The 27,439-nt window shown below is 41.5% G+C and overlaps 1 protein-coding gene across 2 annotated transcripts in view; it reads right to left on the reverse strand.

Moving 5' to 3' along the window:
- PTPN5 (protein tyrosine phosphatase non-receptor type 5) overlaps positions 1–27,439 on the reverse strand; it is a 129,163-nt gene that overhangs the window by 22,853 nt on the left and 78,871 nt on the right. For both annotated transcript variants that reach the window (XM_007496997.3, XM_056802221.1), the window contains 6 exons: positions 10,400–10,581; positions 9,589–9,702; positions 8,085–8,168; positions 6,817–7,055; positions 5,425–5,614; positions 2,881–2,965 (listed from right to left, as the gene is read on the reverse strand). In XM_007496997.3, coding sequence (XP_007497059.1) covers positions 2,881–2,965; positions 5,425–5,614; positions 6,817–7,055; positions 8,085–8,168; positions 9,589–9,702; positions 10,400–10,581 — 894 coding nt within the window. The remainder of the gene's footprint in view (positions 1–2,880; positions 2,966–5,424; positions 5,615–6,816; positions 7,056–8,084; positions 8,169–9,588; positions 9,703–10,399; positions 10,582–27,439) is intronic.

Here is a 27,439-nt window from a genome sequence, read left to right on the forward strand (position 1 = left end):
ATGTCATGAATGGAATTCAGAATACTGTTCCCTGATTTTCTTAGACTACATATGAGTACTGAGTTTGGTTCTGAGCATCACATAGGCAGGCATTTGGCCAGAGGGTCAGGATAGTGATGGCAGGAGAAATTTGCCAAACAAGAATTTGCAGAAGTAACTGACCAAGTTGACCCTGGAGAAGAGAAGACTTGGGAGGGATATGACAGCAATATAGTAGCTGACGTCAGGGATTTGGAAGATTGTCATGCTGATGACTAGTCCAACTTGTTTTACTTGACCTCGAAGGCAGAACAAGGACAAATTGGTGGCAGTTACTGAGACATTTATTTTGATTCTATGTCAGGCACTAAACAATTCCTAACAATTACAGCTGTCAGAAATGGGATGGGCTGCCTCAGACATGGTGGCTTCCCTGTCACTAGAGATTTCCAAGCATCAAGACACAAGGAGAATATGGGGATTAGAAAACCCTTCTTTTTAACTTATTGGGGACATTGTCACAGTGACTGTTGCAATGTTACAGGCCAGACTAACTTCTAAGGCCATTTGCAACTGTGCAATTCTGAGATTTTATTTTATTTAGTTTTGGTTCTTTCCTTGGAGGTAAGGGGGGGGGGGGAATGGCTATTTTCCATTCTGGGGATCATGCCAATTGCCTCTTCAGGATGGTTTCCTTGAGGCTATTACTGAGGTCTTAAAACTCAAATGTGACTTTTCAACAGCTATCACTGTCTTTGGTCTCTGCCAGATGATGGCCTCAGAGAGGGTCTCTGGCATAGGTCGGGCCTGGGCACAGCACAGAATTAGAAATCTAGAGTGAATTAGGACTTTATAGATCATCTGGTCCAACCTTATTCTACTGATAAAGATATCAAGGTCCAGGGAAGCTAAAGGATTTATCCAAGACCACAGAGGTAGGAAGTTGTCAAATTTGAACCCATGTCTTCTGACTCCAAAGTCAGTGTATCATGCTGCCTGTCTAGTTAGAAGGGCCATAAACTCAAGATCTCCTACTCTGGTTCCTTCACCAGCCCTTAGGGTGGCAAAACTAATTAGGATAATCTTTCTTTTGTATGACTACAGATTAAATGCTGGAAGAGATCCACTGAGACCAACACCTTCATTTTATAGATGAAGAAATCCAGCTCAGGGAGGTTAACTAATTTGCCTAGGGATATATAGATAGTATCTGAAAAAGGATTTAAACTCAGGTCTTCCTAACTCTAAGTCCAGCACTCTGTGCGTCCACATCTCAAACCTTTACAATCTAGCTTCTGACCTTATCATTCCACCAAAACTGCTCTCTCCAAAATTACAAAAATTGCTGATGGCCTTTTCTCAATCTTCATTCTTCTTGATCTCTCTGCAGCCTTTGACACTGTTGGTTAGTCACTGTTCTTTAACATTCTTTTTTTTTTCTAGGTTCTCTTCTTACCCATCTGACCACCTACCTCTCTTCTGTCTCCTTTGTTGGATCTTCTCTAAATCACACTTTCAAACCACAGGTATCCCTCAGGGTTCTGTCCTGGGTCATCTTCTCTTCTGTACTTGGTGAGCTCATAGGCTCCTCCATGGATTTAATTATCATCTTTATGCTGATGATTCTCAAATCTACATTTTCTTCTTTTAAAAATTAATTAAGAATATTTTCCCATGGTTCCATGATTCATGTTCTTTCCTACCCCACTATAGGAGCTGTCAAGCAATTCTACTGGGTTTTATATGTATCATTGTTCAAAACCTATTTCCATATTATTAATATTTGTAATAGAGGGATCATCAAATCTCCCTTTTCTACTCTCATCTCTCTGCTGACCTCCAAACTCAGAAGTCCAACTTCCTTTCTGACATCTCAAACTGGATGTCTAAATTTGAAATGTCCAAAACAGAACTCATTATCTTTTCCCCTAAACCTATGCCACCTCCTTTCTTCCCTATTACTGTAAAAGGCAACACCATTTCCTCACCCTTCATGCTCCCAACCTAGGAGTCATTCTGGATTCCTTACTATCTCTTGCCTCCCATTACCAATCTGGTACCAAAGCTTGTTAATTTTACCATTGCAGCATCTCATGAATATGGACTTTTCTCTCTGACATTGCCACCATTCTAGTACAGGTCTTCTTCACCTCACATCTGGACTATTGCAATAGCTTTCTGGTGGGGCTGCTTGCTTCAAGTTTCCCCCCACTCCACTCAGCCATTAATAAAGATTTACCTAAAATGCAGGTCTGATCATGGCTGTCCACTCTTCCCCACCCCAACTCCAGTGGCTCCCTGTCTTCTACAGGAGCAAATGCAAAATGTTCTTTCTTTCTAGCCTTCAAATCTCTTCACAATCTAATTCCCTCCAACATTTTCAATCTTCATATCCCTTACTCCAGTGACACTGGCTTCCTCACTATTCTGTGAACAAGATGCTTAATCTCTTGGCTCTAGATATTTTCTTTGGCTACCCCCTATGGGAGACTGCTCTCCCTTTTCTACTCCAACTACTGACCTTTCTGGCTTTCAGCCCCAATTAAAACTCCATTTTTTATGAGAAGCCTTCCCTAACTCCTCTTAATGCCAGAGCTTTCCCTCTGTTATTTTTTCCCTATTTATCCAGTTTATAGTTTGCTTTGCATATTTGTTTGCATGTTGTCTCCCCTGTTAGATTGATTGTGAACTCTTTGAGGACCAGGGCTGTCTTTGACTTCGTTTTGTATCCCAAGAGCTCAGCATAGTGTCTGGCCTATAGAATGTGCTTAATAAATGTTTTTCTATTAATTGAGTATACCACCTTGCTGTCATTGGGAGCTCCCAGGCCATTCTGGGTTTAGAGAGAAGTGTAGTGGGCAATGAAGGTAGGAAGCGAGGTTTGCAGGTATGGGTACTCACTTGGAAGAATGGTTTTGTAGCGATTCTTCCGCACCAGACCAGGAATGTCATACTCTTTAGGGTCCACAAAGTTCATGGGTATTTCCTGCCAGAAGAAAGGCCCATGAAAAGTTTGTACACGACAATACATTGAATAGTTCCTACTGTAATTATAAATTAAGAAATAAATTAATAAATTTAAGATAAATTAAAAAAACTTAAATTAAGAAAATAATATTTAAATTACATTTAAATTTAAATTAATCATTAAATTTAAAATATTTAAATTAAGAAATAAATAATTAAGAAGTAAATTAAGAAAATTAATTAAATTAAGATAAACTAAGAAAACTTTTCCATGGTTACATGATTCATGTTTTTTCCCTCCCTCCCTTCCTTCCCCTTCCCCTTCCCCCTTCCCATAACCAATGCTCAATTCTAATGGGTTTTACATGTGACATTGATCAAAACACATTTCCATATTACTGATATTTGCATTAGGGTGATCATTTAGAGTCTACATCCCCAGGTATATCCCCTTGACCCTTGTAATCAAGCAGTTGCTTTTCTTCTGTGTTTCTGCTCCCACAGTTCTTTCTCTGGGTGTGCATAGTGTTCTTTCTCATAAGTCCCTCAGAATGCATTTTAATTCTTAGTGATCTTTGTGTCTGTTTTTTATCCCATGAATCATCTACTGCCTGGCCCTGTTATCAGTCGGAGGCTCAGGTTGGCCTCCCTCCTCTCATCCTGCTCACATAGGCTGGTTCATCCTCCACAGCTTAGTCTCTCATCATAAACTGTCTTGTCAATTGTACTTTTGTTTCAGGATTCTGACATGAGACTGTGAGTCCCTTAAAGGAAGGGATCATATACTTTAAGATGAGCAAAGTGCTTTATACAAATAATTTTATTTGAATATCTCAATAATCAGTGAGATAGGGTTATTATTTCTATTCTACGTTTGCAAAAACCGAGGCACAAAGAGGTCACATAAGTTCACCAGGGTCATATAGAGAGTGGGGGAGGTAGGATTTGAACTCATGTCTTCCTAATTCAGTGTTCTATCTCCTAAACCGTGTTTCGTCTTCCAATATAAATGATTACATATAAATATATAAATATTTTATATACAAATCACTGATAGGGTAATAACAATGGCTAACATTTACATAATGTTTTAAGATTTCCAACAGTCTTTACATGGCACATTAGCTCCTTTGGCCCTCAGAACAACTCCAGGAGGGAGTTCTAGGATTATTTTTTATCTCTATTTTAGTGATGAGAAAATTGACACTTGGTTCATGGTAAGCATCAGATTCCAGTGCCCCTTTTTACCCCCACCTTTCTATTAAATGGGTTCATATAAGTTAAAGAGGAATGGAGAGAGGGGTGATATGAGCAAAGAACCAGGCAGGAAATTCAAGTCATATTTGTTTTAGGGGTATTCCAAGTACTTAATCTAGACAAATAGTTTAGAGAAAGACTGTGGAGGACTTTGACTGCCAGGCATAAGAATTTAGACTGTTTCCTGTAGATAAGAGGGGGCCATTAAAAGTTTTTGAGCAGGGCAGTTCTTTAGGAAGATTAATCTGGCTAGGGTATTTAAAGTGGACCAAGGAGGAAATACTGTAGTAAGCTAAGGCTACTGCAGCAGTCAAGTGTGAGGTGATAAGGCTTGGACTAGGAAGGGAGTGAGAATGGAAAGGATGAAATCAATTGGCCTTTATGACTGACCATGGACAGAAGGAGGCAGGGCAGGCCAGAGAGATTGAGGATGACCCAGAGTTTTAAAAACTTAGTGTTGGGGGCAGCTAAGTGGCTCCATGGATAGAGAGCCAGGTCTGGTGGTCCTGGGCTCAAATCTTGCCTCAGATACTTCCTAGCTAGGTGACCCTAGGCAAGTCACTTCACTCCCACTGTCCTAGCCCTTATTTTTCTTCTGCCTTGGAATCTATACAGTATTGATTCTAAGATGGAAGGGAAGAATTTAAAAAAACACCACCACCACCACCACAAAAATCCAACTTGGTGAGTAGGATTCTGGTGGTGCTATTGAAATAAAGAGTAGTCAGGAGGGTGAGCTAGTGTTTTCTACACTTAAGGGTCCGATTGAGACTTGGTGTTTGATTTTCTTATCTCTGTCTTTGGTGAGAATTTGGATCAGCCAGAAGCCCATCATCTGAAGTAGGGTTTTCCGATTCATAGGATCCCAGATCAAAAGGAAGAATAGACCTTCAGAGGCCATTAGTCCAAGTCCCTTATTTATAGCTGAGGAAATGGGGACCCACATTTTTAAGTGACTTGCCTAAGGTCACACAAGGCAGCAACCAAGAGGGGCGGGCTTTGATTCCAGGGTATCTGACTCCAAATTCAATGGCCTTCCCACCACCCACATTGCCTCTCAGATTCTTACTCTTGGGTTTTCCTCTTGAGAGCACTGGAGTCACAAGCCTTGGCATGTGTCCACAATAGCTGCTTAGGAAGCAGCTCCCTGAATGAATGAGTGAAACAGATGTATTGTTCACAGCTTGGACAAATGGGAGTGATTTGGCGTTTAATACTCACGAAGAACTCTGCCTGCAGAAGGAATGGGTCTAACGCCTTCTCGTGGAGCTCCTCAGCCCGGAGGACCCGGGAGGCACTGAGCAGGTACTCACGGGCTGATTCCTCACGTGGAGACATGATGTAGCCAAAACCTTCTTCAGAGCAGCCTGGAGTGCACATGTCCAGGGTCAGGGACACATTTGAGCCTCTCCTATAAAGCAAAGTCTTCATGTCAGACAGATGACAATGATCCAGGGCTGGAAGATGGGGGCCTCATGATGAGGGGTGGGGCCCAGAAAGGAGGGAGGAAAGAGAGACCCAAGCCAAGGATGGAGGGTGAAGGTTAAGGAATAAAGGATGGATACTTGGGGATGAGCTCAGAGATGGAATAGAAGGTCCCAAGATGAGGGACTATGGTTCAGGTGCAGGTGGGGACCCCCATTTCTCATGGGGATGTAGTGAAATAGTATAGCACTTTTTCTAAACCCTTACCTTCCATCTTAGAATCAATACTGTGTATTGGTTCCAAGGCAGAAGAGCAGTAAGGGCTAGACTATTGGGGTTAAGTGACTTGTCCAGGGTCACCCAGCTAGGAAGTGTCTGAATCCATATTTGAACCCAGCACCTCCTGTCCCTAGACCTGGCTCTCTATGCACTGAGCCACCTAGCTGCACCCATAACACTTCTTTTTTTTTTTTTTTTAAATGTGGTCCTGTTCTCTTGAAGAGCCACATTCTGGCCCTAATATCAATCACTAAGGCTTAGTGTGGGTCCTTTGTTTGACTGGAGGGAGTCCTTGTATGTGAGACTGGAGGGCTCCACAGAGGAGGATCAAGGTCTAACCCTCTAGCCCTAGACAGGATGACCCTTGCATTCCATTCTTCTTTCTAGCCTTGCTTGGGCTGATTCCTGGCCTACCTGCCCTGGCCATCAGGCACAGAGGGAAGGTGGTAGCTCAGAGGCTCATTAGGAAATGGCTTTAGTATGGAGACCTTTGGGAAGGGTTGGTGGTACGATGGTTAGTGTCTTCTTAAGCCTGAGTGGCACACAGAGTGACTATGTCTAGAATTCAAGAATGCAAAGGAGGAAGGGATTCTGAAGGTCATCCATTCCAATCCTGTCATTTTACAGATGAGGAAACTGAGGGCCATCCAAGGGAATGGGTTTAAGGAAAGATCTAGGATCAGAACCCAGGGCTCCTTGTTCCTTTTCTGACTCTTTGCCACTGATGCCTCTCTGTTGCTGAATTATATCTACTGCATCATACCCTACGGTGAGAAGGTCTATACTGTACATTCTCTGGGTCACAGGCTACCAGAGATATCTGTTCTTGGCCTTAGGAAGGAGACAAAGTAGGGAATGGGAAAGCTTCAGATACTTGGACCCTCTGAACCCCAAGGGTCCCTCCTCCACCTCTCTTGGAGGCCCATGGATTTGACTGTCAAGGAGGTGGGGTCAGCCTCCGGTTTGATGTCCATTGAGCAGTCAAACACAGGTGTCTCAGGGACAGGGTCCAGATCCAAGAAGTCATCTTCCATTTTTTCCTCCATCCACTCTGAGTAGGTGAAAGATGGCTGGCGGCTCACAGACTGGCGTCTGTCTTCAGACTGAGGCGTGGGAAGTTCTGGGGAAGTTCCCAGGAGATGCCAAATCTGGGGGTCAGAGGAGACCACATAGTCATAGCTTACTGGAGAGCCATTAACAGCATAACATGGTCCTTGTCCTGACAGGGTGGTGTGATGGGGTGCTAGAGCATGTGTCTATATCGGCTAACTTGACCTGCCTATGTCCCATGGTCCTGCTCCATGCAGGAATGTGCTTCCTTTAGTCGGGTTAGGTAGTGATGGTCCATGATAGCTGAGCCCCCTGCCTAGAGGGGATTCTGCATCTACTGCTTCTGCTGCTTCCCCCTTTCCACCTCTGGTACTCTTCCATTCCTTGTCTCCTGTAATTCTGAACTTTTCCCTACTCTAACTTCTTTTTTGGTTTCCTACCCAAGACCTACCTACCTCTAAAGCCTGTGTCATCCCTTATTTCCTTCTACTTCAGAAAGGAGCTAGTAGCCTGCAGATAAATAAATAGCTGTTGCCTCATGTGTTTGTCCCCAAAATCATTGTCTAGGATTATGGATAATAATAACAATAGCCAGCATTTATACAGAGCTTTAAGGTTTACAAAGCACTTTATATGCACTATTTTATTTGAACCTTGTAAAAATCTTGTGAGGCAGATGGTGTTATTACCCCCATTTTACAGATGAGAGAACTGAGGTTTGAGGGAGAGAGGTGAAGTGACTTGCTCACTGTCACACAGCTAATATTAGAGAAAAGATTTGAACTCAGCTCATCCTGATTCCAAGTCCAACACCCTATCTGTTGCTTCTAGCATCTCCTATCTTGTTACAGATGCATAATGTGCCATTCGGGAAGGCCCCTTTCCCTTTCTCCATGAGTCTGCTACCTTTCATAGCCCTCTGGGAATGCAGTTCTCCATCTTGGACTCCACTATGTTCTACCCTTCTCTACCCCAATCAAGCAAGCACACAGGGAAGGACCAAACCAGATAATGCATCATAGCCCAAGGGGTCTAGAAACTAGAGGAGAAAAGCACAAGGGTCACCGATTGAAGGGAGGGTTCCTGCAGGTAAGTTCAAGTTAACATCTTAGTAGGAGGCAGCTTACCAAGACCATAGCAAGGACCAGGCCAAAAGCCAGGAGGGCCACCAGAAATCCAGATGTTTCCATGTTTCCCATTTTTAGACAGACCTAGGGAGTATCAGGCAATGGATTAGGTCAAGAAGAATAGGAATGGGGAGAGGGGGTGGTGGGGGCAGGAAGGGAACATGCCCCATTGCTGGGGGGAAGAAACTGAGGCTTTGGGCATTAGAGAAGTTTGGCTCCTATTGTCTGGCAAGATATCTAAGGCCTAGAGATAGGAGTGATTCCTCCTGTCAGCCATCTAAAAGGGACTGAACCACCTCTGTATGATGTTAAAATTCCCTTTTTCTTACTGGGATAACCTCATACCATGTGTTTAAAGTATTTTAAAAAATATATAAATATTCATATAAATAAAATAAATGTAATATAAAAATTTATGATATATATAACAAATATATACAAATAAATGCATATATAATATAAAATCCATATTTATATATAGATATGATAGACACATTATATATAAAATACAATAGATAATTTATTAGATGTTCTATAATAAATATATATAAATATAAAATAAATATAAAATATGTAAATATTGTCATAGGCTTCTGGAAGGTCAGTCTGGGTGTGTGTCAGGGTGTGTGTGTGGGGGGGGGGGTTCAGAGGAAGGCATGTACCTGAGGGTCAAGTCAAGTCCAGGAAAGTGGATGGGAGAGGAAAATGGATCCAGGAAACAAGTGATAGTCATTGGGCTGGAGCCTGCAATTCATCTTTGGTCTGCTAATGAGCTAAGAACCAGTGACCACCTTCAGACAGTCTTAACACTGTTAACAGAAGAGAAGTTCCTCTAAAAGGAAGAGAAGCCAGTTTTTTTTCTAGCTTTGGGAAGGAACTGATAGTACTTGTCACCAAGGACACAAAGAAGGTAGGCTCAGAAGCGCATCAAGAACAATAACATGAAAAAGTGGCTTCATTGATGGGTAGAAGTTTTAGGGGAGAAGGCTGAGATATGGGGTGGGTGGAGGGAGACTGTAAACCGTGTTAGCTTTGCCCATCAGTGGTCAGACTGGAGTTTCTCTAGGGTAAGAGATTTATGATTGTTTTTATACTGGGTTTTCCTTTTCATCAGTTTTCTAATAAATTTGATTTTGAAAATCCCCAATTAGAAGACAGGGGATTGTCTACTTCCAGGTTAGGAGAAGTACCTAAGGATATACCTTAGAATACTGAAGGGTTGGGGCAGGAGAATAGCCTATGGATCTGGGGTATATCTCAGGGCTGCCAGAGATGGGACAATTCAAGGGAGGGAAAGTTTTGAATGGTTAGAAAAGCCAACCCTTACTCCCTAGAAGATTCCCCAAAAGGGAGAGAGTTAAGTAAGGGACTTCAGAAGCCTTAAATTGAGTTCTGGAGTCAGTGAAGCCCTGGCAGGGAGAAGGGGTGGGTATAAAGTGGAGATGGGATTAGCACCCTTCTTGTCCTCCTCCCAGCCTGCCTGGTCCCTTTAGAGTCCACTTACCTCTGGAACGATGAACAATTGTCCCAATGGGGAGAGCAAGGAGGAGCTCATATCCACGACCCCCTGTAGAGCGATGGTACCATACCCACTGAGCCAGAGCACTCCCAAGGCAAGCTGGTCAAGGAGAGGAAGGGGAGAATCAAGGTTAGCTCACAGTCCTGAGCCTACAAGGTAGAGCTGAGGATGGAAACTGTAGGGCACTCCCTGGACCTCAGAACCTCCTGTGTCTATACTTTTGCATTCACATTCTCAAACGTCTTCCCTCCCTCAGTCTACATCAAGGAAAATTCTGAATGTGAGATCTGGAATCTCCTTGTCTGCAGAAGAAGCCCAGCTAAGGCAAGAGCCCAGCTATGGTCTGTCTGGGAAAGGTCTCACAATCTTGCAGAGAGGATTCCCTTAGAGACATCTCCCAAGATAAGGTGCCCTCCCAGAAAGAAAGGGCTACAGGGAGAATCCTATATAAGAGATGTCTCCCCAGAGGGAGCCATCCAAGAGGACCCTACAGAAACCACAAAGGTGCCCTTACAAAGAAGACCTTCCAGAGAAGATCTCCCCGAAATAAAGTTCCTGCAGAGGACCCTGGTTGTGATCAAGAGTGGCGCACAAAATGCCTGGAAGCAGATATTGGAGTTTAAGTCTCCTGGTTCCTCCTCATCCCAGCCCTAGCAATTCCACTGGGGTGAAATCTTTATAGGTGAAACAGCAGAGCCCTGGGTGGAGGTAGGGGTGGGGATGGGGATATCCCTCAGCTTCCTTTCTCCCATCTTCCCCTCCTCCCACCAGAGCCTGGCAAATTCCACATCCTTACCAAGAATTGAGAGATGGCGAACAAGCACATGCTGCCCCCCCCAGTCAGAGGTTGTCCCCAGGGACACTGGGCAGGCTGTGCTTCTTTCTCCGAGGATTGTGGGGGTGATGCTGTTTCCCCCTGCTGGTCTGGGTGCCCCTCATTCTCATCGATAGCCTCCATTGCTATGGGTTGGGGGAGACCTGCAGAAGCCAGGAACACAGTCAAGCTTAGTGACTCCCAGTTCTGCTGGGACCCAGTAGCAGCTACTTCCTTTTTTTATTTTTTTATTTTTTTAAAGCTGTTGATTCCTTTCAATCCTGCATCCGTCAGTGTGGCTTCACATCCAGCCGTCACACTCGATTAGCAAAGCAATATTCACCTACCTTCGTCAGAAAGATCTGAGTGTGGGTGGACAAATTATTTTTCTTTTATTTCTCCAGGAACAGAGTTAAAATGGCAGGAGGCTTTTCAGTGAGTTAATGTAGTCATGTTTATTCAGCCTTATTCTTTTTCATTTCTTAAGGACATAAAAAACAACCTCCCCAAACCCAATTTTCCAAGGCCTGGCCCCACACAGGCTGTGTAGCTTCTCTGTTCCCACCTACATCTGTCCCTGGGGTTCCAGGCCCTCAGAGTTCCTTGCCCTAGGACAGATCCATGGTCGCATCAGTAGCCAGACTCCCAGCAAGCTGAGGGGTTTGGGAATTGGGGTGTCCATCCCCTTAGAGTAATTCTCGACACATGAGACCCTTCTTCATTGTTCCTTGAGGGCAGGAACTCTCTTTTGCCTCTTTAAGCACATAGTAGGTGCTTAATAAATATTTCTTGATGGATTGGATACCTGAAATGGTCTTTAAAGATTGAGGCTCTACTGGGGCTATCATTAGAAAAAGAAGGACCAAATAAATGTTGTTCCTTCCACATATCCAGAGAGCCATATGACGTATGACCACTAAGGAAAGACACCATATCTACAGTTTTTGTATTTAAACTAATCTTGTTCTTTTTCGGCACATGTTATATGCTCCCATAGTTGTCTCTTTAAAAATATTATTTTATAACCTTTATCTTCTTTTTTGGAATCAATACTAAGTATTAAGTAGGTGAAAAATCAATACTCAGTATCGAAGAGAAGTAAGGGACAGACCACTGGGATTAAGTGACTTGCCCAGGGTCACACAGCTAAGAAGTGTCCAGTCCTGGCAATCTATCTGGTGTGCTACCCAGCTGCCCCTACACTCTCATATCCTTTTTTTTCTTCCATTTTTTTAAATTGCCACGTAAAACACATTTCCATATTGGTCACTGTTGTAAAAGCAAAGTCAAACATAACCAAAGACCCCCAAAATAAAACCAAAGATACACTGATGGGAAAGATAGTATGCTTTGATCTGTATCCATCCAGCTCTTTGGAGGTAGATAGCATTCCCCATCATAAGTCTTTCAGGATTGTCCCAGATCACTGCATTGCTGAGAGAAGTCAAGTTCTCACAGATAATCATTGTCCAACACTCTCATATTTTTGATATGAGCAGCACTCACTGGGCTATGGATTTCCTTGGCATAGATCAGTGACTAGCTGTGTGAGACAAAGACCATGGTAGGTGGGAGAAATATCTGTCCATTTGTCTGGAATTCAAGAATCCATGGTCCCAGAAAAGTCCCCTTTTCCCTATCAGGTAAGATAATATTTATGAATTATCAAATAAAAAACATTTATGAAGCACAAAGCGTAGTGCCTGGTTTACAGTTGGCACTTAACAAGTGCTCATTCCCTTCTCTTTCTTTTCCTCTCATCCTGCTAACCAGGAAAAGTCATCTATGGAACTCTCTGTGATGTTATGGCCTACAGGTGGACCAGGGAGAAAACCTTAAACTTGTAGCCCACATTCTGTGGACAGATCTTGAATGTTTGGTTGTCTCATTCAGATCTTCAATGGCCACATCCCAGAGGAAAGGAACTTCAGTGCATGATTTGAAAGGTCTTCAGGTCTTACCCCTTGTTGCTTTTTCAGAGTATGGAAGTGACCTTTGATTTTTGCTAAAGAAGCTTATGCCTGATGGGGTTACTAATTCAGTAACCATTTATTAAGTACCTACTGTGTACCAGACATTGTTCTAGGTGCTGGGGATACAGAAGAAAATGAGATTGTCTTTAACCTTCATACGCTGGGTTCAGCCACCTTTCCAGGTTTACCGCATACACTCTGTGGTTGAGTGTTCAACTTTGCTGTTTCCTATTCACAACATTCTACTTGGGCAGGGGTCTGAGAACTTTGAAAAAAAAATTCTGACAAATGTATTTCAATACAATTAACTTCCTTTGTAATACTATGTATTTTGTTTGATACATTTAAAGACAATGTGGAATGGTTGGCCCACAGTAAGCATTTAATAAATGATTAATAAATGACTGATTCTAAATTTTCTTTTTTTGGTCTTTATTCTCTTTTTATTTTACTGAGTTCTTGAGAGACCTAGAGTCACTGAGTGGCCACCCATTTTTGCCTGTGCTTCTCATTTAGTGGTCTGAGGTTTCAGCACACAAGTGGCTGCTGAATGGTCTCACTGTAGTTACACCTGCTCCAGGACAAAACAATTAGGACCTTTTTGGCACCACAATCAATGAGGTAAGAAATACATTTGGGCCTTATCTCATTGGTTAGCACATTTGAACATAGCAGCTTAGCTCAGAGGGTTTGACCTTGGTGCCAGTGAGGTCTGATCCTATTTACTTCTGTCCATTCCCATGGTTCTGAACAGTGCCCAAAGCTCTTCTCTCTCCCCCCAAGCAACCTAAGGCAGGAAGGCATGGTAGGAGGTAGGATCCATCGTTCTTCTTCCAAACTCTGCTGTAAAATCATACTGTCCCTCTCCTAAAATGCCGCTCTGGTCCTCATGATTGTAGTTTGGTGAAATGGAACTGATGGAAGACTTCCATGAATTTTGACTTTTAAACACTTTGTGAGGGTGGCAATCTCCTCTCCTTTGGTCCACATTGCTTCCTATCTACTAAGTACCATAGGAGACCTTCTTACCACTGGTGAGTATAGAAGAGTTTGAACAATGGATTCTTTCTACGTAATTCACAATTAGTAGGGGTGGGCAAAGACTTAGTATGTAGCTAGAATTCAAGGTGAACATATTATATCAAAGGACATGGGGTGAATACAGAGTGTTTTGTATCCCCAGGAGGCAGGCCAAAGGTGTGATTATTTGAGGGAAAGGAAAGGAAAGGAACCTCAGCCTTTTCTATTAAGTCCTGGGTGGTGCTATTGGGGTGGAGATTACTTTATGCTCCAGGACTCCCTAGGAATGGCAGTCAACTCCATTTGTATGCTACCTCAGCTGTCAGCAGGGAAGAATACAAATAACCTTGAGTGGCTTCCACTTCCCTGGGTAGTCATTAACCACAGAAACTATGATTAGGGTGACTTGAGGGGAAAATGTGGGTAGAAACTATAGCTGGTAAGAGAAGTATGTGTTTCAGGTAGATGAATGGACCAAGGTTGACCTGAGACTTAGGAAAATCATGTTAACAAATGAGTGGAGGTTAAACTTGAAGGAAAAGACCCTTGAGGTACTTAGACCAATTAATTAGAAGGCCATTGGAATAATCCAGGAGGGAAGCAATAAGGACACGAACTAGGATGGTGGCTTTTTGAGTGGAAAGTAGGAAAGGTTTGTTGATATTGTTGACGATGTGAATTTTTGGATGACTCAGTCTACCTTTACTTTTGAGAAACCCCAGTACTAAGGGCACCTATTTTGATTTAAATGTTAAGCACCTTTTTGTTATGGAGTCTTATCTATTGGTTGAAAGTTTCCTCTCAGGAAGCCCAGCTCCCAAGTTTGACCTTTATCTTTAATTTATTACAGCAGACCATTTTCTAATGTCATAGCTGCTGATCTTAGGAGGTTTACACACCTGTTTGTAGTTAGTCTTTGTAGGCTTCCCAAAGGTGTAAAGAGATTCTCAGGCTCAGTATCTCTTTGGAGGTGGCATTTAGCACTGTGTTCTCTCCCAAGGAGGAATTGGCACTAAGAGCTGTGTCTTCTCCCAGGGATGCGGTTCCCAGAGTCTCAGAGCCTTTGGTTCTGTGTGGAATTTGATTTATGACTCTGTGTGGTGCCCAGATTAATGAGCCTATCCCTTTATTTGATGAAAAAGTGGGTTTTCTGACTACTTGGAAGTTCTGTATTTATTTCTAAGTTAGCATTGTAGAGAAAGAAATCACAAGATTTTGCAACTGATTGAATATGTGAAGTAAATCAAGAGAGAAATCAAGAAAGACACCGAGGTTATAAAGCCTGGCTTCCTGGAAGAGGGTAACATCCTCCACAGTCACAGGGAAGTTCAGAAGAGAACAGGATTTTGGGGTAATGATAATGTGTTCTGTTTTGGACATCTGAGATTGAGAAGTCTATGGGGCATCCAAAATGTCCAATAGTCAATTGATGATACCCTTTTTGACTTATGCCAATCCTTGCTCTTCCTATATTCCTTAAATCCAGGTTCACTCTAAAGGCAAAACCACACCTGGGGAGCCATACCGATATTTTCCCTACAAACTTCCCTACAAACACTCGAACATACGGATGGCCATTTATATCCTATTCTTGTGTCTTCTATCCTCTGACTCCCAGAAGTGATCTCTAGGGACACAGCATGGAGTAGTGGAAAGAATGTGGGTTTTGGCACAAAATCTCAGTATTGGCTTAATCCTTGACCACAATGCTAACCCTCCTCCATGCTCCACTTTTTTCACATTCCACATTTGACACAATCCATCACAAACATTCCAGGCTTGGAACCCCTACCACATTAAAGAGCAATCATCAACAGCAAAGGAATGTTTCCATGCTGTTGAAGTAGTTGGGGAATTTGTGAACATAACTAACAGCTGTGTGCAGCTGTATTTCCCTGCTGCTTTCCTCATCCAGCTGTTTGTATTTCAACTCAGGTGTCTCTAGAATACAACATAGGTTGTCTTCAAAGTGCCAAGAGCCAAGGGTGTGAGACAATCAAGAAAACTGGTTTGGGGGAGAATAATTCAAGCCTGGAACTCTATGTTATAAAAGGAGGCAAATCATGGAAAGAAGGAAACAAATATTAAGCGTCAACTATGTGTTGGATTATATGCTTAATGCTTTACAAATCCCTCATTTTATCCTCACAACAACCCTAGAAGTAGGTACTATTATTGTCCTGATTTTATAGTTGAGGAAACTGAGGCAAACATATATCTTGTTAAGTGTCTAAGGCTGGATTTTGACTGGCATTCATTTAAAAATATTTTTGAGTTTCAAATTGCCTTCCTTCCTCCTTCTAGCCCACTGAGAAGGCAAGCAACATGATATACCCGTTATACATGTGAAGTCAAGCAAAACAAATGGATTTGAACTTAAAGGGTCTTCCTGACTGCATGCCTAGCACTCTCTATTGTACCACTTGCCTGTCTGGAGTTGTTCACTGTTTGGCTCTATCTATTTATCTTCCCAAAGCCTCAGTTATTTCATCCAAGTTACTGACATTTTGTGCTAGCAGAGTTAGGAATAATATCTATCACGCTTCCTTGTGACTTAGTTAAGTCTAGTAGACTATGGGTACTTACACTCAAAATGGTGTGATTCCACCATTATACCTTTCTATGGGACTCGAATTGTTCCCTGTACATTTTATTTTATTTTATTTTTTATTTTATTTTATTTTCTGTGCATTTTATCTAGTCTTCAGGCCGTAAAACCCATGAGTTTCTTGAGAAGAGGGAGGTGAATGTCATTTGGGAACCCACATCAATTGTGTCTTTCTCAAGGTTATGTAAATGGATTGGATGAGAAGGCTGAGTCCTTTTGAAAGATAATGTGCCAAAGAACTCTGAAATCAGAAGGTTTGGGTTCAAAGCTCACCTCTGATACTACCTGTCTGCTTTGGGCAAGTCATTTATCCTTTCTAGGATTTAGTTTCTTTGTCTATAAAGTGAGGGGGCTGAAATACAAAGCTTCTAAGGTTAATTCCAGCTCAAAAATCTATGATTTCTAAGAGTAGCAGTTGTGAACTTTCTGGTCTCAGGTCCCCCTTTATACTCTTAAAAATTACTGAGGACCCCAGGGGAAGTTGGGTGGCTCAGTGGATAATGTCAGGCCTGGAGTTGGGAGGACCTGGGGTCAAATCTGACCTCAGACATTTCCTAGCACTGTGACCCTGGGCAAGTTAACTCTTCTGCCTTGGAACCAATACTTGTATTGATTCTTAGACAGAAGGTAAGGGTTTAAAAATTATTAAGGACCCTAAAGAGATTTTGTATTAATGTTAGTTATAATTACTGATATTTACCATAATAGAAATCAAAACTGATAAATACTTAAAACAGATTTAAAAATAATAAACTCCTTACATGTTAACATTAACATTTTAAAATGAAAAATAACCATACTTTTCATTAAAAATTAAAAATGAGTGAAAATGGTATTGTTTTGGCTATTTTTTGCAAATCTCTTTAATGTCTGACCTAATAGAAGAGAGTTGGTTCTTCTATTTGCTTCTGTATTCAATCTATTTGAAGTACATGAAGAAGATCCAGCTTTTCACAGAGAGGGCAAATTAAGACTTAGTATTATTATTATGAAAATGGTTTTGGTTTTTTGGACCCCCAGAAAAAATCTTGGAAAATTCCATGGAATTACACTCTCAGAACTGCTGCCCTAAAGGAAATGTAATGAAAAACCAACCATAAACTTGGATCATTAATGCATTAGACTACAACAGTGAAGAAGCCATACTTGACATCATCAGTTAAAGTCAAGTTCAGGGAAGTTCCCCTGAATGATACAATGGAGACAGTGCTGGATTTGGATTCAGAAGATCCTGGTCCAAATTCTGCCTCATTCACTTACTAGTTGTAGGATCTTGGGCAAATCATAGAAGGCCATTATAGATTTAGAATGGGAAGAGATCTTTAGAGATTACAGAGAACAACCTCCTCATTTTAAAGAAGAATAAACTGACTTACCCAAGGTCACAGAGCTACTAATTTTTTCTAAGGTAGAAATTGAACAGATATTTCTGACTAGTCCAGAACTCTATCCACTACATGGCTTCTCTGGCCTATTTTCTAAACTTTCAAATGAGTGGGTTGGATTAATTGAAATCTAACATCCTGTCTATGTCTAAAATTATGCTCTTGTGAGCCTCCTAAATGTACCAGACTTCCCTGGCTTTGGCATTGGGAGTCCCATGAAGATCAATTCTGGTGGAGGCCTCTCTAGCTGGATTGAGTCTGGATGTAAACTGCTGCTTCTTTCTGTGACTCATCCTCGTAGTGCTCATTCCCATCCCCATAGTGCCTCCCTGGCTTGCAGCCCTCTGGGGAACTGGTACAGACAGCTTGTTCAGCCTGCCCATATTTACACACAGAATGGGACTTTGTCCCATTCAACTGTCCTCCTTTCCCAAACACATAGCACAGTAGTCTGCAGAACACACCTCCTGGCTCAGTCCCCAATTTACTGCACATGACTGCTTATGATTAGAATGTCACAATCACCTCTATCTAGCCCTATCTCCATGGCTGAGCAAGTGAAATTCACAGAATGTCGGAATTGGAAGGGATTTTGAAATAAACGAATCCATTTTATAGATGAAGAAACAAAGCCCAGAAAGAGTCAATTACTTACCAAAGCCCACAGAACTAATCAACTGACAGTCTGAATCTAGGACCACATTTTCTGACTTCTGATCTAAAGTCCTGTCTAGCTCCCTACTACTTGGATTTTTTTCCCCTTTAGGAGTTTTCAACCCTTATTGCTCTTCTGCCTTGGAGCCAATATCCAGTATTGATTCTAATATGGAAGCTAAGGGTTTAAGAAATGGGGAAGCTCATTGCTTTTATGCCTCCCTTTCTTATAGGACTTGAGACTGTGTTGACTTTAAAAGGGCGTATCAGTGCCAATCTCTTTTTTTTTCCTATAGCTTGGGGATGTTTAGCAGGTAAGCTAGGGCAAATGTAGTGTGTGTTCATGGAGACACATCCCAAACATCCTGAGATGTTCAAAATCTGTTCTCCATTACATCTATCTGCAGTGTAAGCCAATGCAGAGTAGTAGAGTGAGGGCTGTTATGTGGGCAAAAGTGGGCACTGAGATCTAGATGGTTACTCCTGCCTTGTGTGTGTGAGTGAGATAGAGACAGAATAGACATATGACAGGTTGATGACAAGAAAGTAGCCAGGAAGGTGAGGCAGTGGAAAGAGCAATGGCCTTAGAGTCAGGAAGATCTGGGTTCAAATTCTGTATTTGACAGTAGCTGTTTACCCCTGTCTACATCAACTTCTCAAGTGCAAAATGGGAATTGCTATCATAGGGTTGTTGTAAGGATCAAATGAGATAATATATTTAACGCATTTTGAAAACCTTACAGTCCTATATAAATGTTGTTATTATTATTGTTGTTGTTGTTTTGTGGAGGGGTTTTGAGGTTTCTGGTAATCTCTATCCATGGGCTTGGCAGATGGCATGGGTACAGGCTTCCAAAGAAGAGCTGGGGTTTTGTATTGCAAAGTTAATTAAATCTGGAATTCTAATGAATTTTTTTCAAAACTCAAGTACTCTTCAAATAGGGAATAATAAAATGATTATATTTTAAAATGCAAACAGCTTTGTTTCCACAAACAAAGGGCCCCCACTCTCAGAACCTCTCTAAAAGGGAAGAGTAGAGAGTACATCTGTGAATAGGCTTGTGTAGCTCTGTGGGAGGAGCCCCAAGCTACCCACAATCTATGGGATCTGGGGTGAACACAGCAAGGCAGGCCATGGGGTGGTAAGGACAGGATGGTAAGGACTACTCTTCCTCCTGAAAACCTATGTGGTAGAAAGAGGAATGGTAGTGGGCCCAATGAGCAGATCTCTGGTGATCTGCCAGGCTAAGGAAGGAAAAGAGGCAGCTTATATGAGGGTGGGAGGGATACCTCATACCCTTTTGTCCTATTTGAAGACATAAAATTCAGTCATGGATAATCAGGCAAAGTGGGACCCAGACTGGGTACAAGATTCAAAAATAGGACCTGGAGAGCTCACTATCAGGCTAAAGCCAGAGTTTGGTTACAAATGGGTCTGGGGGTTGTACAAAGAGATAAAACAGGTAGAGACTTTATAGGCCGATCAGGACCAAAGAAGCAGATAAGGAAGGGTGCCTGTGGAGGTGGGAGGGACAGCTGGCTAGGGGCAGCACCAAGGACAGCTCCCTAAAAGAATGATGGTTGATCTCTTTCTAGCCAGTCTTATCCTTGTGGTCTTAAAGGGGCAATTTCAGTTAAGGTAGCTCTTGATTCTTGAAAAAGGAGACTGTCTTTAGCCACCTAGGAACCCTAATGGTTCATGTTAGAAGGCACTGTGATATAATAGAATGTTAGATTTGGGTTTGAACTTGCCAACTGAGCAAAAAAATTAATTTCTCTTTACCTGAATTTCATTTGTAAGATTATGGACATATTTCCTGTGGTAGAGGCATAGAGAGAGGACTTGTAAGCCAAGATGCAAGAAACAAGCTGGGGACCTAACCTGTGTTAAGAGTGCTACTACTAAGTATGGGGACACACTTGCCCATTTGCAATGGAGATAGAAGTACTTTGAGAGACACTGAGAGATACTGATACAGGGGAATGCTCTGGGGTTTGCCTACTGATCCCTACTGATGACTAGTGGATCAATATTTCTCCTAATCTCCTCCTACCTTCTTTCCCTCCTCCTTCACCCTCTCCTCCCTGTCTTCCTCCCCTCCTAGTTCTTGAAGCCTTTGGCTTCTTCCCTCCCCTTTGAGTGAACTATAAAGATACTCTTTTCTTTTCCTTTTCAAGTCAGGGGGTTTATTGGGAAACAGGATGGGAAACTGAGGTAAGAGGGATGAGGTTGTCCCTAATCTATAATGAAGATTATAAGGGCTTGGGAAGTCACAACTGTGACAGAGGAACAGTCAGAGATAGAGGACAACAGTTAAAATCTTCTTTCTTCACAAAGTCACTAATTTCAGAAGCTCCCCTCAAGGGTCCTTCAGCTTGGGACAGAAACTAAATAATATCAATTCAGCTTCTTCCCCCTGGCCAGGTTCAACCCCCAGAGCCAGAGACAGAATCAGATCCTCCCTTGGTCAAAGTCAAAAAGCCAAGCCTCCTCAGTTCAATAACCCCCCAGAGAGAGAGTGAGTCCCAAGGTCCCAATTCCTCTCCTCTAGTCAGGCTCCCCCAACTGTCTCTCCTGGGGGAACATTCTGTTTGGAACTTTCTTCTTGATTGATAGGCAGGTCAGGTCCCCAGCTTGTTTCTTGCATCTTGGCTTACAAGTCCTCTCTTTTTCTATGCCTCTACCACAATACTAACTCAAAGGGTTGTTATGGCTCCTCCCTTTACTATCTCCCCTTTGAGGCTAGTCCCTCAGATTCCTCCTCTGGGTCCATTCTCCAGCCCTCCTCCTTGTCCCAACTGGAATGCTCAGGCTAAAGAACTGTGGAAATGGTGAATAGGCCCACAGAGTGTGGGTGTTTTGTCTTCCTGTTTTTTTAATTTTAAAGAAAGAATGCTGCTCCTTTTAAGAATGCTTAGAGGACTCAAGGATGGTCTTGAGCTGGAGAAGGTAAAGATGTAATCCTACCCTTTAAGAAGGGCTGGTTTTGTCATTAGAGCTTGGAATTTCCTTTGGACAACTGACTCAATCACCAAATCATGATAATGACGATGATGATGATGATGATGATGATGATATGAACACGTTGCATCAATGTAGTATTTTATTGTTATAAATGACACATAAATCATCTCTTATGTGGGTAGATTGATACTCAAGTTTCCCAGCTGTGACATATTCTTTGACCCTATACAAGTACCTCCCCCTCTCCCAGGCTCAGTTCCCTTGACCATGAAATGGATAAGATAATATTTGCCCCTCATCCCTCACAAGGTTTTTGTGAGTAGACATATTTGTAAACTTAAGCTTTGTAAATATGAATTATTGCAAATCCCTCTGGAGTCCAAATTCTGCCAAATGAGATATCCCCTTCTCATAATGCCAATATACTACTTAAATCTACTTCTTCTATCAGTGGTTCCTGGTCATCCACACAGAATCACATAATTGGGAACTGGAAGAGAACTCAGCAGCCATGTAATCCAACCTATGCATGAAAGGAATCTCTATTATAACATTCCTGACAAATGATCATTCAGCTACTGCTTAAAATTCCAAGGAGGGAGAACCCATCAGCTCTCTTGGCAGCCCATTCCACTTTTGTTCAACTCTAATCATTACGAAGTTTTTCTTGATATCCAGCTTAAATTTGCTTCAGAAATCTCTACTCATTGCTCTTGAGTTGCCCTTCTGGGCTAAATAGGACTAGTCTAATCATTTTTCCACAGGAGTCCTTCAAATACTTAACACCATAACTCCATGAGTCTTCCCTTCTCCAGGGTAAACATCCCATTTCATTCAACCAATCTTCATATGACATGAACTCAAGGATTTTCATTCTCTTTTTCTGGACACTTCAGCTTATCAATATTCTAAATGTGGTCAGACTAGGGCAGAAGAGAGACAGATTATCATCTCCTGATTTCCTGAAACCCTTCCTTCTTAATGTAGTCCAAGGTGACATTAACTTTTCTGGCTGACATCATACTGATGATTCTTCTTGAGCCTGCATTCCACTAAAACCCATAAATCTTTTTCAGATGAGCTGCTGACTAACCATATCTCCTTCATCTTGTATTTGGAAACTAGGTGGCATAGTGTATAAAGTGCTGGGCCTGGAGTCAGCAAGACCTGAGTACAAATCTAGACTCAGGGTCTTAATAGTTATATAACTCTAGGCGAGTCACTTTAACAACTGTTTGCCTCAGTTTCCCAATCTGTAAAATGGGGATAATAGCATCTACCTCACCAGGGTAGTTGTAAAGATTAAATGAGATAATAATTATAAAGTATTTATTACAGTATCTGGCACACATTAAGTGCTTTCTAAATGTTAGCTATTATTATTGTTATTTTAGATTGACTCTCCACATATCTTGTCCAGGCTGGAAGAGTAGCAGTCACTTGTGGGTCTAATTCTTATTCAGACTGGCATGGAATCTTTGACCTCCATTTTTTGATGTAGGACAGTTTGCAAATATCTGTGAGAGACTTCAGAACTCTGGTCAGCACAATAGTCAGCCATGATTCCAGCTTTCTAATGACAAAACACACTGCCCAACCACTGCCAGAGAGGTGATGGACACAAGACATAGCATGAATGGAACATATACTTTTGGACTTGGCCAATGGAGAAGTTATTATGCTTAACTAGGCATATTTGTTACAAGGATTTTGTTTTCTTCTTTTTTTTCAATGGCAGAGGGATAGGTGATAGGTAGAGAAAAATAAATGCTTATTAAAGTTTCTTTAAGTTCCCTAATTAAAAATCCCCAAATATAAACAGAAATCTTTATACCTCATTGGCTATGCTATCCTTCTGGATAGCCTCTATTCCCTTGGCTTTAGAAATAGTCCACACTCTTCTGGTTCTCTGATCACCTCTGTTTCCTCATCGATTTCCTGAATTTGGAAGAAGTGTGCTTTCCAAGATTCTTTATTTCTTCCTCTATCTTTTCCCCATTAGCCATCTCATCAGATCCCCTGGTTTTAATCTTCTATGAAAATGACTCTCAGATCTACCTTTAGGCCTTACTTCTATTTCTTGTGCTGCTTCTTTTTTAAACCCTCATCTTTCCTCTTAGAACTGTTACAAGCATCAGTTCCAAGGCAGAAGAATGGCAAGGGCTAGGCAGCTGGGGTTAAGTGATTGACCCAGGATCACACAGCTAGAAGTGTCTGAGACCAAATTTGAAGCCAGGACCTCTTGTCTCCAGGCCTGGTGTTCTATCCACTGAGCCACCTAGCTGCCAATGATCAAATCCAGTTGTTTATACCTCCATAACATCTTTGATATCCATTTCTTCCTCTCTTCCCATTGCCAACACTTTGCTACAGTGCTTCATTAATATATTTACTAAACTATTAAAGTAGTCTTCTAACAAGTTTTGCTTCTTCTCTCTGCCCCTTTCTAGTACATCCTTCAAACCACCATAGACCTAATCTTCTTTAAAGCTTCTGACTCCCACTTTCCCATCAAGTTTCACATATATACCAACTTTTTTAGCCCAAGAGATGTGGGAGTGATCTCCAAACCACCAAGGAAAGAGGGCACCCCACCCCCATATCCACTTTGATGGCAATATCCCAGCTGCTCTATCCTAGTTATAGATCTACACCATGGAGCTTTCTTTTAAAAAAAATCTTCAATGTCCACTATTATGAACTCACTATTATTAATGCAAACTCATTGGTCTGGCATTGGAGGTCTTAAACAACTTTCCATTTACTCTGTGCTCTAGTCAAATTGGATTGCTACTTCTGAAATGTACACTCTACCTTTCCTTATCCCCCAACCTCAGCATGGTTTAGTCTTCTCAGCGCCTGTAACATTCTTTCTTTCTTTGGAAAAAATTGGAATTCCTACCTTTTGAAGACAAATTCAAATGCTACCTCTTCTGTGAAATCGTCCCTGATATTGCTAGTTGGTAATGGTTACTTTCTTCCAAAGATTTCACAGGGCTTTTTTCATACCTTTCCACTGTATTATTATTTTAATTAATGCATTTTATTGATGTTTTGTTTTTAAAAATGTTTATAGATTTCTCCTAGTCTCTGCTGATGTCTCATAACAAAGTAAAATGAATAAATAAAACTAATAACATGGTGGCCTCATCTGAGAGTGCCTGCAACATTTCATCTCTGTGGTACCTCCCAACTCTATTGGAATAAAAATTACAGAAATTTTTTTTCTTTCCTCCAAACCCCCACTCCCCTGGAAAAAAGAAAAACAGATTCCTTATAACAAATATATTTAGTCAAGCAAAACAAATTTCTTTAATGGCTGTATACTGTGAAAGGAAATTCTTGGTTCTCTTTTGTCTATTCTGAATTTACACATGTAAAAAGGGAATTCTTTATTCTCTTTGCCTAGTTGGAGATAATACTTTGATTAGTAATAACTTAAATATTCCTACTTAGTACCTCACTAGATTGTGAAGACAGGATTAACTCCCCTTTGTGAGCCTTTTGATGGAATCAACAAAAGCTTGAACTAGGTGGAGGAGCTCACAAACCACTTAGAGAATTCACACCCTCAGAAACTCAATCAGCCAGGAATCTGAAACTTTTTGATGAGAATTTACCACTCCAGAAGGTGATAAGTAGATCCCACAGACTGCAGTGTCTAGGCAATTTGGAAACTGTGACTGGCCCCTGTGAGGAGGGAAAGGGACAAGAAACCACCATAAAAAGCCCTGAATTTCTTCAAGAAGGAAGTGGGTTTCAAGAAGAAAGTCAGCTTTAGGAGTCATCTTCAGATCAAGTTGTCGTCTTGACCTACCTCTTGGAGGGGACTTGGGTGAGTGAATAACAGCTTTCCTTTCTTCTGGAGAGAGTTTAATTCCAGCTGAAGGTCAACAAGTCCTGGCTGAGTCAAGCCCCAGAGAAATATTGAGATCGATAGGCTAAATGTCTTCTCTACCTTTCTGTATTTCTCTACTTTCACTCTTTCTACCTTTTTTGTAAATAAAAGCTATTAAAAGTCATTTAGACTTTGAGCAATAATACTTTAAATCAGTGACTAATATATTATTTATAATTTTCATATATTTTAGTCAAGCTATTAAAATTTAATTCTGATAATACAAAGATATCTATATCTAGATAGCTATTTATCTACATGGATATACATGTGTACATCTACCCTGGAGCCATCTAATCACTTTTCTGTCATCCATAGTATGTTTTATCATTAGTCCTCTTATTGTATATGACTCTATAGCATGATTTTCTATGCATCTCCCTACTAGATTGCAAGCTCTATGAGGGAAGGGATCATGACTTATTTACACAGTGTATCTCCTTCAGTGACTAGTGTGGTGCTCTGGATACAGCATCATAGACACTCAATTTATTCTGTATGCCATTCCAGCACAGGAGCTAGTACAGGCATCATGATTCTCATTTTGTAGAGGATTAAGCCAAGACTTACAGAGGTGAAGTCTCTTATCCAATGCTACAAGGCTAGAGAATGATAGAGCCAGAGCTTAACACCTTGGTACCTTCACTCAAGAATTAAACAAAACCATGAGACTGATAAAATTCGGAAGGAAGCTATTGGGCCTTACTGAGCACAAAAGAAATAAATGGTGCCATTTAGAGCTATTCTCATGCTTTCCTGATTTGCCCCTCCCCTATCATAGACCTCCCTCTTTCAGAACTCTATAACTGTTTGTCCCTGCTGCTGATCCCTATTCATATGGTTTGAGGGATTTAGGCAGCCTCAGAGCCTAGGAGAAGCTCAGTCTCTCTGGAATGGCTGAAGAGGTGAATATAAACCAAAGGAAATTAAACTGATTAAGGATGAATATTACTTCGGTACTGCCAGTCAAGGAATGACCTAACCATTCGACTAAGGCTTTCCTTGGACAGAGGCTGTATGACTCTGGGGAAGCTTGAGGTGCTTTTGTAGAAAGTTGTCCATCAAGAGAACACTTCAAGTTTGGGACCCTCTAGGTACAGAGACTGAGCTGGCTTAGGGAAAGGTTATGCTTTTATGGAGTTTATTCCTTTCCAGGATGATTCTCTGAACTTTTTCTACAATACCACAGAAACCTCTTTACCTTGGAAGTTCACTTGTCACACTGAAAGAATCCACAATCCCTATTACCCCTTCCTCTAATTGGTTGATTCCTCCCAGACCCTCTCTTTTAAGGAAAATGTTCAGGCCAGCCAAGTCTTTATTCCTCTCCAGGCTGTACTTCTGACTCATTGGAGTTTTTCATCCATCTCTTTATAGGGCAGGCAGCTCTCTTCCCAACCCACCCACATTTCAGCTTTCTTTTATATGTTGCTTTCCTCCATTAGAATATAAGTTCCTAAAGGGGTGGGACTTCCTTGGTTCTTTAATTTTTATTCCAAGCACTTAGCAAGGTGTTTAATAAATTCTTGTTGACTTGACTCACATATACTGACTGAGAGAGAAGGCCACAAAGAGGGCACTGGAAATTGGTACTTTGGAAAGGGGTTATTGTTTTCCTTGTTGGGGACCTTGCCCAGAAAGAGAGGGCATTTCAACTTCTCCCTACCACTTCTAGAACTCTGATGAGAAAGCACTTAACTTTCTGAACTCCACTGTCCCAAATCCCTGCCTGATGTCTATCTTCCAGGGGCAACTTTTAAAAGGAGAGGGGGCAACTTGTCACCCTAAAATCCTTCACCACTTTGTGACTCTCATTTCCTTTTTGTCTTTCACATTCCCATCAAACCCCAAAGGTATACAGCCTGTGTCAGAGCATGGGGTGTGGAATGGGAGGTCTCCAGAACACTGAGGGAAGAGTCATACCATGTGAGCATCCAAGGGAATGTCCCAGGTGCCCTCCCTTAATAATAGATCTACTTATAGAGAAAGATAAAGTCTTGGATGTGATCTATCCAGACATCATGAAGGTCTTAGTGTTGATAAGTGGCAATGTGGGGAAGTCAAAAGAGGAAAGGCTTTGAGATCAGAAGATCTGGTTCTGAATCTTAACTTTGCCACTTTGCTGCTGAGGGACTAGTCTAGAGTTCATTGTGTAAAGATTAAAATTGATATCCAATAGGTTAAGTATTATATTTTTAAAGGTTTTATTAATAATAACTAAAGTAAAAAAATTACCTAAACTACCCAGTCTGCTCAAGAAAGAGGGAAGAGCTACAGAATTTATAAAACAAGAACATGACCACGCAGGAGAGATTTAAAGGGAATTTTGGGAAATACTAAGGGACTTCTGGGGGATGAAGTTCAAAGGTTCAAAATCTCCATTTATACAATTGACTGGATCTTGAAGCTAGGGAACATCAAGACAAGTAGAGCTATCCTTTCATAACAACCTAGTAGCTTTGAGGGCTTTTTCCATAGTTTGAAGATCTTCCTTCTGATATCCCATTGATGTACACCAT

This window comes from Monodelphis domestica, chromosome 6 (assembly GCF_027887165.1).
Source record: "Monodelphis domestica isolate mMonDom1 chromosome 6, mMonDom1.pri, whole genome shotgun sequence".
NCBI classification, from domain to species: Eukaryota; Metazoa; Chordata; class Mammalia; order Didelphimorphia; family Didelphidae; genus Monodelphis; species Monodelphis domestica.